Source organism: Cariama cristata, unplaced genomic scaffold (assembly GCF_000690535.1).
Source record: "Cariama cristata isolate BGI_N322 unplaced genomic scaffold, ASM69053v1 scaffold5095, whole genome shotgun sequence".
NCBI lineage: Eukaryota > Metazoa > Chordata > Aves > Cariamiformes > Cariamidae > Cariama > Cariama cristata.
The window spans coordinates 87,729-99,666 of NW_009618030.1; the positions used below are offsets into that span (position 1 = coordinate 87,729).

The following is an 11,938-nucleotide window of genomic DNA, read 5'->3' on the forward strand; positions in this document are numbered from 1 at the left end:
GAGGGCACGCTTTGTTTCGAGAGTCAAAGGAGAAAAAAAACAGTGGTTTTTTTTTCCCTTTTTTTTTTTTCTTTAAACATACTGAGTATTTTGTATTTTCCATCACAGCAAGCCTCTGATGAAAGGGTGCATTCCAAGACTAGCAGACCACATCTCAGGCAATATCCACGATCCCACAGTAAGTTTCCTTTCAAGAGTGGCCATCTGTCTAACACAACGATTGTGGTCATGCTGAAAGAAGTGTTACCATCATGAGGAAAAGGCTTTGGAGGGGCACTGATGCATGACAAACCCCAGACACATCTTCCCTTCTGCAAATTTTGCCAGGTTCTGTTGTAAAGCCCAAAGGGTGTGTGGTTTTCATTCCGCCTGCCTGTGAAAGTAGTTTAAGAATTTATTTTGTTTTACTTTTAAGGCTCTCAGTCTTTGAAGTCTAATTGTTTCCTATTAGATGATCTCCCCTGTCCACATGAGTTCTCTGTTGACTCAGATAGACATTATCTATACCCAGATCTCTGAAAAAGCATCATCCACACTAACTGGAAATGTTCACAACCCGTGTGATACTTTATGTTGAATGCCAGGGAATCCTAGCTGTCTGGCAGATGATTAGCACAGAGGGAGACACTCATGGACTCCTCCTCCAACTTTGCTGTCCACCAAGCGTGGACCAAACAAGCTCTTGTAGCACATGAATTAGCTAATCAGCAGTCATCCTAAAGTAGAAGGCCTTGGGGTCTCCTGACATTCTCAGGACAGATGTCCTTGCTGGCAAAGAGGACACAAAGATTGAATTACCTTCTCCTTCCTATTGACTGTTAAGGTGCATGTTGTGTGGGACAGGCTTTGGGCAATTACCCCCCATTCAGAGAAGGAGAATTTGCTCTTCACATGTGACACCACTGTCTTTCAGTTCATTTAGTTAATGAAGTGTACGTTTATTGTACTTTATTAACTAGAAAAATGACGAAGGTGTTGATTAAAAGAAAAAGGAAATGAACAGAAGGGATTGTAAAAAGACCTAAGCAAATCCCAGGAGATGAAGAGCCAGCAGAACGCTGATGCAGAGAAAGCCAGGAACAGCAAGCAACAGCAATGAAACCCTCACACAGGCTCCAGCTCTGAAGTACCTGACTTGTACCTACACAGCAAAGTGTGTTAACACTTCATTATCAGAACTAATTAGGAACAGTCTCTACTTCCCATTCACAGTCATCAAAGGAATGAGGGAAATGTGCTAAGCCACAAGGCTCAAGGAGCGAGGAAAAAAACTGATGGGAGGATGAAATGAGGGGGAAATAAACTGTGAAGTGTTCTGGAGGAAATTCCTGGCAGGGCAGACACTGTGGAGGAAAACCAACACCCTCCCTCCAGAGGCAGCCTGTGAGTGCCTGAGGGCAAGGAGGGGTGTCTGCAGTGCTGCAGTGCCATTGATGGTGAGAGCATGTCCTAGGTGGGAGCAGCACCCATCCCTGAACAGGCTCACCAATACCATTGTATCATTCCTTGCCGTCAGTGTGGTTCTTCTGTCCATAGTGGGAAAAACATCATGACCCTGTGACTGTAATGTAACAAACGAGTTTGGGAGGCTCATCTCAGCCAAAGGAATAGGAGACAAAGTTAATTTTAATTTTATCCTAACCCTGGACTCTACTGCCAATCTTAGCCAGAAGCATCCAGGCAGTGTTCATTCTTATTCAATTTCCAAGCTGGCTATATAAACCTTGAATTATAAATCCTGAGGGATGTATTTGAACAGCAGAGCAGTTCTCCAAGTTCCTCACCGTTTCAGATTGTCCCATCAAACACTGAAATGGAAGAATATTTCTTAATAGGAGCCAGCGGACATGACTTTAGGAGCAGTCTTTAGAATCATCATTGGGACAGAGCCCTGAGGATGCCAAAATCTACATGCTGTGTTTGGCAGAAAGCTGGACACGGCTCGAGAGACAGCTACTCATGAGTGTCTTGCCCATCTACCTGTCCAGCTGCAAAACTCTCATGGGAGTAAAGTTTCCCCACAAAAGGCAAGAACAGTGAAAACATGCTACAGAACGGGCTAGTCCAAATGAATTGCAGAGGTGCTGGAACAGGTAGTTCTGAGACTCACAAAGGGATTGCAGAGAGTAGTTCTTGTCCATACTTTCCCAGAAAAACAACTCAAGAAAGTGAAAATTATTCTTATTTCAATTCAGAGTAATTTTAAGACCCAGGTTGAATCTGGTCCTGTACAGGATGGTTTGCATGCTACTTGTTGCAGCAAGACAAATTCCAAAGCAGCACCCATTGCAATGGTGTGCACAACAGAGCTTTGACTCAAGGAACCCAATTTTAGTGCTTAAAAACCAAATGGGCTAACCCAGTTAAAGAAAAAATGAGGCAGGCAGAGGTATAAACAACCTTTGTTACATGAAACAGTTGCAATGGGGCTGTCCCTTCTATTTCTACCCTAAGGTCTGCACTGGAAAACTTTCATGTTGCTGCCAGATAATTTCCTACACTGAGCTCTTGCTACTCGGTTAGGGATTAACTGGCTGATAGTTCCTTGTCATCAGCCAGAGAGACTGAGCATTTTAAGAGAAACAGACTTGCATAATGTGGTTGCTATGATAAATGATTCCCTGAGCACCATAAAAAATATTTATAGTCCCTAAATAACAATTTAAAAACAAAGTAAATTCTTTATTTCTTCTTTCTTTTTTTTTTTCTTTTTTTAAACAAAAAGAAAGAAAGAAGAGAGATCAATTCATCTGTAATGTGCTTTTCTCTCCATATTTGTTTATTTATTCATTCATTTATTTATTCATTCTACAGGTCTTCAAGATCTGTGGTTCCTCTGCTTTGCAAAGTCTTGGCCTCCTTTGAGAAACAAATCCTATGAACTACATTTCCCAGTGTCCTCTAGCAAAATGGTAGTATATACCACGTAAGGAAACATCTTATTATCAGAACAAGTATTGACAAGGCATTTGCTCCATCAAGCTGAGTTTTTGGTATGTTGCATTTAACAATTTACTCGCTGTAGCTGCTGTAGTTATGTCTTTCCACCTTTGTAATGAAGCCCAGTTTGCTGAGAGACCTACCAAGATTCGGGAACGATAGCGTTTCATGGGGCTACAAATCATATCAAGGTGTCCTCTGCCACATCTAACCAATTATTTTATTTACCCTGAAAGATAAATAGTGATACTCTGCAAGACACCAAAGTCCATCATGCCTCAATAACCTCACTGCATGAATGAAAACTTACAGTACTTTGAGAAAGCCTTCTGTTTGTCCTGCAGGTCCAGAGAAACCACAGAAACTATCAGTGTCCTGTGAATACTGGAGCAGGCAATCCTGCTTATTAGTAGGCTAAGAAATATAAAATATCAACCATCAAAAAGTGAAGCAACTTAAAATTTTAATTCATAATTGCATTATGAATCTGAAAAAGGGATACGAACAGAATGCGTTTTTCACATTTCTCTCTTGATATCAGATCCTTTCCCCAGTGTAAGAAAATTCCACTTCGAGCAAAATTGTATTTCTGGCATGTTTGTTAATTGAGACAACTGTTTTATCTCACTGTAGGACTATGCACCACCAAGGCTATTACGAGTAGCTTCACACTGAGATTTTGTAGAAATCTTTCCATTAATTTTGAATCTCTGGCAGCAGTCCTGCATAATTGTTTACCATGGTCCTCAGGTTACTTTTAAGAAGAAAGTTCCAGAAAGTAGAATCATCAATAACATTATAGAAACATTTTTTAAAAAATTTAGTGTCAAAATGAATATTTTTTTTAATGTGATTTTTTTTTTTAGGTTTTGGTGATGTTTTTTTTAAAAATCCTATGAGGTATGTAGAACAAATACCTGTCTTCTGCGACATTTTCACCCAGGTTTATTTAGGGCTGGCTAAAGAAAACCCCTTTCAAATCATTGACTAGAGTCATTACCAGCCTGACTCTTAATGGGAAGCTGCTTCTCCAGCCATGAGATAACAAGCAGCACAGTTGAAGGCTGACTTGATTTACTCTGGTAACTTAGAATCAATATGTTTTGTATTTATTAAAGAGATAATTGTATTAATCCATACTTCCAGTGCACTTGAAACCAGTCCATCATTTGGATTAACCATAGATGTCTGGTCCCTGTTTGACCTTGGATGTTGTGTAAAATTCAGAGTGAGAGAGCAAACTCCACTTGCTGTCCAGAAACAAAGAAAGGAATCTTTCTAGGATATTACAGTGGTTACATTGCAGTACCTTTTTCTTAAAAAACAGAGATCCTTGGCACCAGCAGTACTGTAGTGCTGTATGAATGGAATTCACAGACAAAGCTACAGCGCTGTATGAATGGAGCTGTGGTGTGGAAGGGCTTCATCAGAACCCAGCCCATCCATGCGTCTAAATGGCTTTGCCACTGATCGTCAGCTCACATCAAAGCTTGTACAAAATCTTTAATTCTCAAAGGAAATTAGCGAGTTGTTGGAGTTTCCTTGTTAGAAGCACGAACACTTTCCAGTCAAACCTTTTTTCATGGTGCCCATGGGAGCTGTGGACAATCTGTTATTGTCGGCTGCTAAGAGTCTGAATATATTTGATCACTCTCCTAACACCCAACAGTTCAGTCCTTTCCTTCCAAAGACAGTATCAGCATTGGGAAAAAATGTGTCATATGAATTGTCCTGGAAAACAGCCTTGATTCTGCTACTGAGAAAGTATATTGCAGACAAATTCCTCTTGGCCAGCCTTGTCCACGCTCCTCCTGGCTTCTATTGGCTTTCTTCCCCTGCCTTGAGGCAGGCTGCATGGACAGAAAGGGCTTTGCCATCATGTGGACTGCCTAAGTCCTGGCATCATCTTCACACTTGAGAAAGCTTAGGAGGGAAGCTCTATCCTAACTGCTTTGAGAAGGATGGTCTAAACAGTATGCAGAGATACCTAAGAGCTGAATAACATATTTGACCTGGCTGCAGCCCTAAGTTCGTGTACAGCTCTGTTTCCAACACTGCGTCAGCTCACCTCGATGTGTTGCATGATGTGCCTGTGCTCTTTACTTACAAGACCAGTCTTTTAAAAAAGAAAAGCACATACACGGTGTCAGATGTATTTTTCCTCAAAATGTTTTTGTGAGAAAAACTTGTATTCATGTGAACTGGAAGTTAAACACTACCACGAACCACAATAATTATATGCACACTTCCAGGTCTCAGTTTCTCATGCTCAAAAACTCTGGATATGCTAGTCCCAGCCAATGTGCTTGTTCAGGAGAACACCACAGAAGTGCCCCAACGGTAACAAAAGGCAAGATGAGGCCATCCAGCCTACCTGTGACTTTGCATTCAGAAGATTCATACCCATGTGAACAGAAAGAAAGCACCTGGTACTGAAGCAGGGAATCTAGGGTAACTGATCAGGATGGCCAAAATATATCGCCTCCTCCAGCAGTCAGTGGAATTAAATAATTCCATAACAAAGTGCAACCCAAATAACAAGGCAAGCCACCTGTGTCTGCACTAAAACATCTTCAGTTTTGCAGAGACCTTACTAGGTCAAAACACTGACACGTATGCCCCTTTTTCCAACTATTCTGCTTTCCTCAAAATAGCATCTTTTACCCACCTCACCACCCAGGTCTTCAATTTTATTAGCACAGCTGCCTTCACTCCTAACCAGAGGGCAGGATAAGCCTACAGTTACTGTACACTAAACAGAAACACCTGTGACTCTCTCTTTTTCATATACATTCATATATATACATATATTAGTTATTATTTCTTTTCTTCAGAGCACTAAGTCCCATGTTCTGCAAAGGAAAATAAATCCCCGTCCTTACATTCTCTCCCACACCCCCCACGTGGCCTTGACAGACAAGCACAGACGGTGCAGCGAATATTTCACTTCACTTTATTTTAAAGAAAAGGAGAGAGGGGGAGAGAGAATTCTTGTGGCATTCCAGATGTCCCTGGACACTCATTCCAAATGCCGGAGTTGGGCCCTGGGTGAGTTTCAGTCTAAAAGAGAACCTGGGTTTCTAGGCAGCCATCCAAACTCAACACGAACACTTTTTTCTTTCTAAATCAGTTAAAAAAAATTAAGACCTAAGGAGAAGGGCAGGGAGGAAAAAAGAAAGAGAGAAGGAAGAGAGAGAAGTGGAGGAAAAAGAGAGGCAACCAAGGTAGCAGAGAATGAGTGTAATAGGAAGAATACACATCCTCTGTGTTTATTGCCAATTTGGAGTTTTATCACCGGGAGAGAGTTGTAACCATGCAAGGAGAAGGGCAGCTTCTCTTGTGGCCATGAACAAATGGTGAGGAGAATCAAGTCACCTTTCTTTCCTTATTGATGGCTCCTGCCAGGGTAGAGGAGGCTGGTTTTGGAGATGGTTCTCACCATGTTTTGCTCACACTGTCTCTGGCTGTCCTTTTCCCAGTGTGCAAACCAAAGCAGCACTTGCACACCAGTCCTGGAGATGTCCAGCTCTGGTTCATGTATTCAGTCCCACTACAGCTTTGCCTAACTGATAGCATGCCCAGATCTACTGCAGCTCAATCTAACCAGCACCTTGGTCATCACAGGAGATATGCTGCACTGTTGGAGAACTGGGGAGGCTCCCTCAAGACAATTAGTGACACCTACTGACCTCAGCCCACAGAAAGCCACAATATCTCTTACTTCCGTCACCTTGCATTATCATGGCATCAATCAACACTAAGTTATACTTAGAAAGCAAATTAGTTGCTGAGAGTACTGCAATTTCTTACCTCACTCAGCTTAGCCCAGTTGAAGGATTTCAGTGGGTGTGAAGGCTGTGGGATGGATTTCTTCTTCAGGCTGGTGCCACTGCTGCTGAAAGTGGTTGTTGAAAGGGGTGGCATCCCCATGCTGAAGAAAGGTGGTGCTCCTGGTGGGGGAGGAGGTCCTCCTGGCGGAGGTGGTGGAGCAGGAGGAGGGGGACAGCTGGAGAAAGGCAGAGGAGGTGGCAGCGGGGGCAAATTCTCAGACATGCGAGAAGAGGACAAAGCTAAAGGGCCACCTGGAGGGGGTGGGGGTGGGGGTGGGAAGGAAATGCTGCCCCCTTGCTGGAAAATAAAAAACACACAGAAAAAGAAAGCAAACAGTTTAAAAAGCACAATAACTCCATGTTGCCAGCTGATGTGATTTTATTACGGGTCTCAAAATATTTGATGTTTTCTTTAAAGCCTCCTGCACTCAAAGCCATGCAATAAAGGGAGGAATCTCAGCTTTCATTTAAGAGAAAGTTTCAAGCCCTTGAAGTTGTGGAGAAGAGCTTGAAAAAAGGAACCATAAATGGCTCAGAAAAACAGAAAGCTAGTGAAAGAGGCCAAAATGTATTATTTTCTCCTTATGTATGAAAAAAGAGAAAAGTTCAATCTTATGAACTTTTGAACTCCTGGTTTTTAAACCTTAGGGTTTGAAATACTGAATACCTGTCATTAGGCCCCACTAATGCAAAGTGGGAGAGGGGAGGAGGGAATGAATCTGCTTTCTGCAGTGTCTAACTTCTCAGGGCCGTGTCCCAGCGAGTTGAGGCTTAGGCACACTGCCGGGATGGAAGGAGCACCAAGCAGGAGGGAGGAGCTGCAAATGTCACTTCTGCAGAGCTCCAAGGTAGTACAGATGCTCTTGAAGCATGACATGAATCCTGTTTCTTCACTAAATTGACTGTTGTATCTGGGAGATTTCTCTCTGTTCCATTGAAATAACAACCAGGGCCATTCCACTCAGCAGTAAAAATTATGGCTGGAGGAGGACATGTGTGCCTCAGCAGCTCCTGCAAGGAAAGTGGCTGAGGAGAAGGAATGGAGCAACCCATGCATTATCCATTCTATACCACCAGCTCAGGGATTTCAGTCTCAGTTAAAAGCTGAGCAGCTTCTACGTATTCATCTTTGTAGCTGGCTAAACAGACTCTCTCTGTACTGACCATAGAAAGTGCTTCACTCATAATGTGCTTTTGTTCATCATTCACTAGTTAGCAGGCTTTAAACAAGGATGGGAAGAGTCCCAGGCTCATACCGAAAACTCATTAAGTTGAGCCACCAGGTCATTCATCTGGTCCCGGGTCTGGCGCAGCTCCAAGGATTCCTTCTGCAGCTTGTCCTTCATTTTGTTCAGTGTCTTCATCATTTCATCTTTCTCCTGGGTCTTTGTCTCACATTCCCTCTCCTTCTTCTCTAGCCTACTCATCAGCTCAGCATGATCTAGAGGGAACAGGCAAGTGGGGCTGATGAAATAAAGCTCATTAACAGTCCCTGAAGAGATGCAGGTTATGCTGAAATAAAGCTGAGAAATCTGTCAGTTCAACTAGGGATGTATAATGAGAGCAGGAGAAAGAAAACAGAGTCTGACTGTCCTGACAGTGATCTTCAGTTATCAAGACAGCAATGCCCAAGTTTCACTTAGACTGTAAAGTCACTTCATATGAGGACTGAAAGAAGCTCCAGCCTATGAAACCCATAAACTGATCACCATGAGACAAAATATACTGGAGGGAAGAAAGCAGGATTTGTCCACAAAAGGAAAAGTTGTGCACAGCTCTGCTGCTCACTGCTCTATGACTGAATGGGGATCAGTCTTGCCTCCTCTTTTGCCTCCCCAAGCACAGAGGACACGCTCACCTTTCCGAAACTTCTCTGCCTGGTCCCTCCACTGCTTGACTTCATTTTCGTTCACCAGCCTGAAAGATCAAATCAGATCATTTAAACTTCTTCTGAGCCACTCAGGCTGAAAGGCAAGTGGCCATTATGTGCAATGATCAGCAAAAGGCAACCTGTTGAATTTACATGTTTATACAGGATCATACCAGTGGTCAGTCTGGTTCCAGATCCTGATCCTTACTATAGCCAACAGGTAATACAAATGTGATGGCTTGTTGCTCGAAGTCCTGAAAAGAGATAAAGGAATACCTGGGGAAAAAATCCTGATACATTCCTGTCTTCAGGTAATGCCCTTAAAGTGCTAAATCTTATTTTGAAAAACAGCAGCCATCATTAAAATAATCATAGCTGCTGTGGGTTACAAATTACCTGACCCTTAACAAGAGACCAGATTGCCATTTCTTTTTTTTTTATTTTCCATGGTTCTATTTTTTGTTTCTTACAAGGAGGGAGGATGCTTATCTGTTAGGTAATATATCAGTAACAAGGCAATGCTCATATCTCATAGTGGCACAGCTATTTCCTATTACTGACAGAAAATATGCGGGGCATGCTGGGGATTGATTAGATATGCAGAATAAGGAGTAGCTATGAAAGTAAAAAGGGAAGATCAGGTTTGAGATCTGCAATGAAGTCTGATATCCAGGCAGACAGAAAGAGATCAACACCAGTGTATTTTTCCATGATGAGAAATCAGTTTTGATTTTGGCTCATGCCTGTAACAGGAGGGAATGTAAGATTTTTAGTATAGGAGAATTTGGTTTCATAAGAGGTCTATGTTCTACAAAATGCTCTTTTCAGTGGATAACTCAGAAGGGTAATGGGCCGTGAATTACCTGCAGAGGCAGATGGATGGAATGAAGAGTCCAAAATTTTGGCTAAAAAAGGACTGAAAACAGGGAAGTTGAGATGAGAGCCAGCTCATGTAGCTAGACTTCTCAAATGATGTGTCCTATGGGAAAAAATAACGGTAGTGCCCTCAGCCAAGTCTGTGGGTGAGAGCATGCAGACATTTTATGAAGAGGTAAAAGGTTTTCTGTGCTAGGTGGGCGTTGCTTTCCACTATATAAAATCTTTCTGAACTATGTGGCCATTAGTGAGGAATGAGATCTAAGTAGTGATGATAACTTTTTTTCTTTTGGAATACCAATGAAAGCTTTCATCAACATTCTGAATGAAAAAAGGCACATGAGGAAGCCTTGTTATATCATCATGGGTATTTTTCCTGCTCTTCTAGCCAGCTTAATAGTTAATAGAAATTAGAAGCCAAAGGCAAGGACTTTGCTAGAAAATACTGTCTGGTTAAGATGTCATTAGAAGGAAACTATTTAGAAGACTAACAAGACAAAAAGAAGTTGTAAGTTAAAATAAGAAAGTCATCAGATATGATATTTTATTTCCTAAGCACCTGCATACTTATACTTACCTGCATAACAGAAATAAACAATAATAAAGCTGCTTACATTTTAATGATGTTTTTGACATTAAAGTTTTCCAATGGAGCTATATCTGGATCATCTCCTCGTTCATCCTGAAGAACAATTTGTTGGAGTATTCTGTCCAACAACTGCCACTGCTGGAAGTTTCCTCCATTCCTCTTATCTGTATGGAAAAAGACCAACCCATGAGAACTTCCATTTCCATACCCAAGTGCACAGATCTGCATTCCTTCCTTTCTGCCTTCCTTTTCAACCCTGTATGTAGTAAATTATAGAACACAAAGACTAACCCCAAAATGTTGCTAGCAAATTATTTACAAACACCTGGCATATTGGAACAGCACATAACAGGCATGGGCAACTCTGCGTCTGATATACACGTTCAGGCTGTGCAACCCTTTTGACAGATTAGCTCTAACTTGCACTTTAAATGCCTACAGAAGTGATTCCTTTGTGATAGCTGTTACTCAGTATTTTCTGGGGCTTGATGTTGAGACTTTTTTTTGGTACCTAGGTAACATAGTGACCAGGCACTGTAAAAACAATCAGATGTTCTATATAAATGCTCAGTTATCTGAATGTCAGTGAAATGCAACTGGCATGAAAAATTCATACAAACATGACCAAAAAGTGTGGAGAGAAAGAACAGAAATTGAACCAAAGGTACTGATCTCATGGATATCAAACAGAAGAGCCAGAGCAACATGAAGTTCATCTCAGGTCCCTGAGTTACATAACCTAGACCTTTAAATTCTTTGAAACTCCTCCAGTACAATCCTGTCCTGGCCTAGCAGGATTTAGCCCTTCTACCACCAAAAATCTAGATCAATACCTAAAGCTCAAGTACTGTCTTAAAGAGTAATATCAAGGAGACCACTGGGACAAAAAACTGCTTGAATTTGTGCACGGTAGTACTTGAATCTAATGAGTGCCTGAAAACATACCACATTACTTTCGGAAAAAGCACACCACAGTACATCTCCCTCATGTTCCCTTCTCAGTTTGACTGCTCAAGTATGGCTGAAAGTAATGAAGACCAGCACCTGATACCTAACAGGATCAAGGCAGGCAGTTCTTTACTGACCTTGCTATGCTTTTGCTCAGCTGCTACGCTCTGGAAGCATAACTGAATTATTTTGTTACAGTCAACAAGAAGATTCCTGTTACTTCTCTTGAAAACAAATGCCAATGTCATTTTTCAGTTTGAGTTCAGGAGCTCTGCACTGATGCATTGCCAGGAGATAGCAGTCTGAAGACTTACTGTGGAACTTCCCAGTGACAAAACAGCTTTCAGTACTGTATTGTTTCACCACAAAAAATCCTCAGTGTAATTTGTTAATATTCAAAATGGTATCTATTTCTGGGAATTCCCTGATCTAGAGCACAAAGGCTCTTTCTTTTTTTTTAAAATTTCTGATTTAAAATCATTAAAATTTTTTTCAGTGACCAACTGGAATGTCTCAGTTACTTAGTTTTATTTTCAAGTGCAGAGAGTTCAAGCTGCTGCTGTAAGCATCATGATGAAAATCTGCTGGATGGAGTCAGCGTAAGATACCAAGTCCCTTAGCCACTGCCAAGTTCTGAATGGAAGACAAGGGCAGTGTGTGTCCTGATACCTGTGACCCTGTACCTACACCAAAGCTTCAACCAGTTCTTCAGTACCCCTTGCTCTGGAAAACTGCGATGTACTCACATGGCATCTGCAAACAGTGCTGGAGGATGGATAACAAATAGGGATAGGCATCTGTGTGCTTCAGTCTCTTCTTGATCAACTCAAACATCTGAGAGGCACTTTTTGTATCAATGTGGATCTGCAGTGAGAGAAGGTAGGG

General features: G+C 41.7%; 1 protein-coding gene across 1 annotated transcript in view; it reads right to left on the reverse strand.

Annotated features, from left to right (window-relative positions):
- DAAM2 (dishevelled associated activator of morphogenesis 2) overlaps window positions 1-11,938 on the reverse strand; it is a 179,171-nt gene that overhangs the window by 37,714 nt on the left and 129,519 nt on the right. Inside the window, exons 10-14 of the mRNA XM_009700695.1 lie at window positions 11,800-11,917; window positions 10,131-10,269; window positions 8,629-8,687; window positions 8,027-8,211; window positions 6,751-7,068 (exon numbers count right to left, since the gene is read on the reverse strand). Coding sequence (XP_009698997.1) covers window positions 6,751-7,068; window positions 8,027-8,211; window positions 8,629-8,687; window positions 10,131-10,269; window positions 11,800-11,917 — 819 coding nt within the window. The remainder of the gene's footprint in view (window positions 1-6,750; window positions 7,069-8,026; window positions 8,212-8,628; window positions 8,688-10,130; window positions 10,270-11,799; window positions 11,918-11,938) is intronic.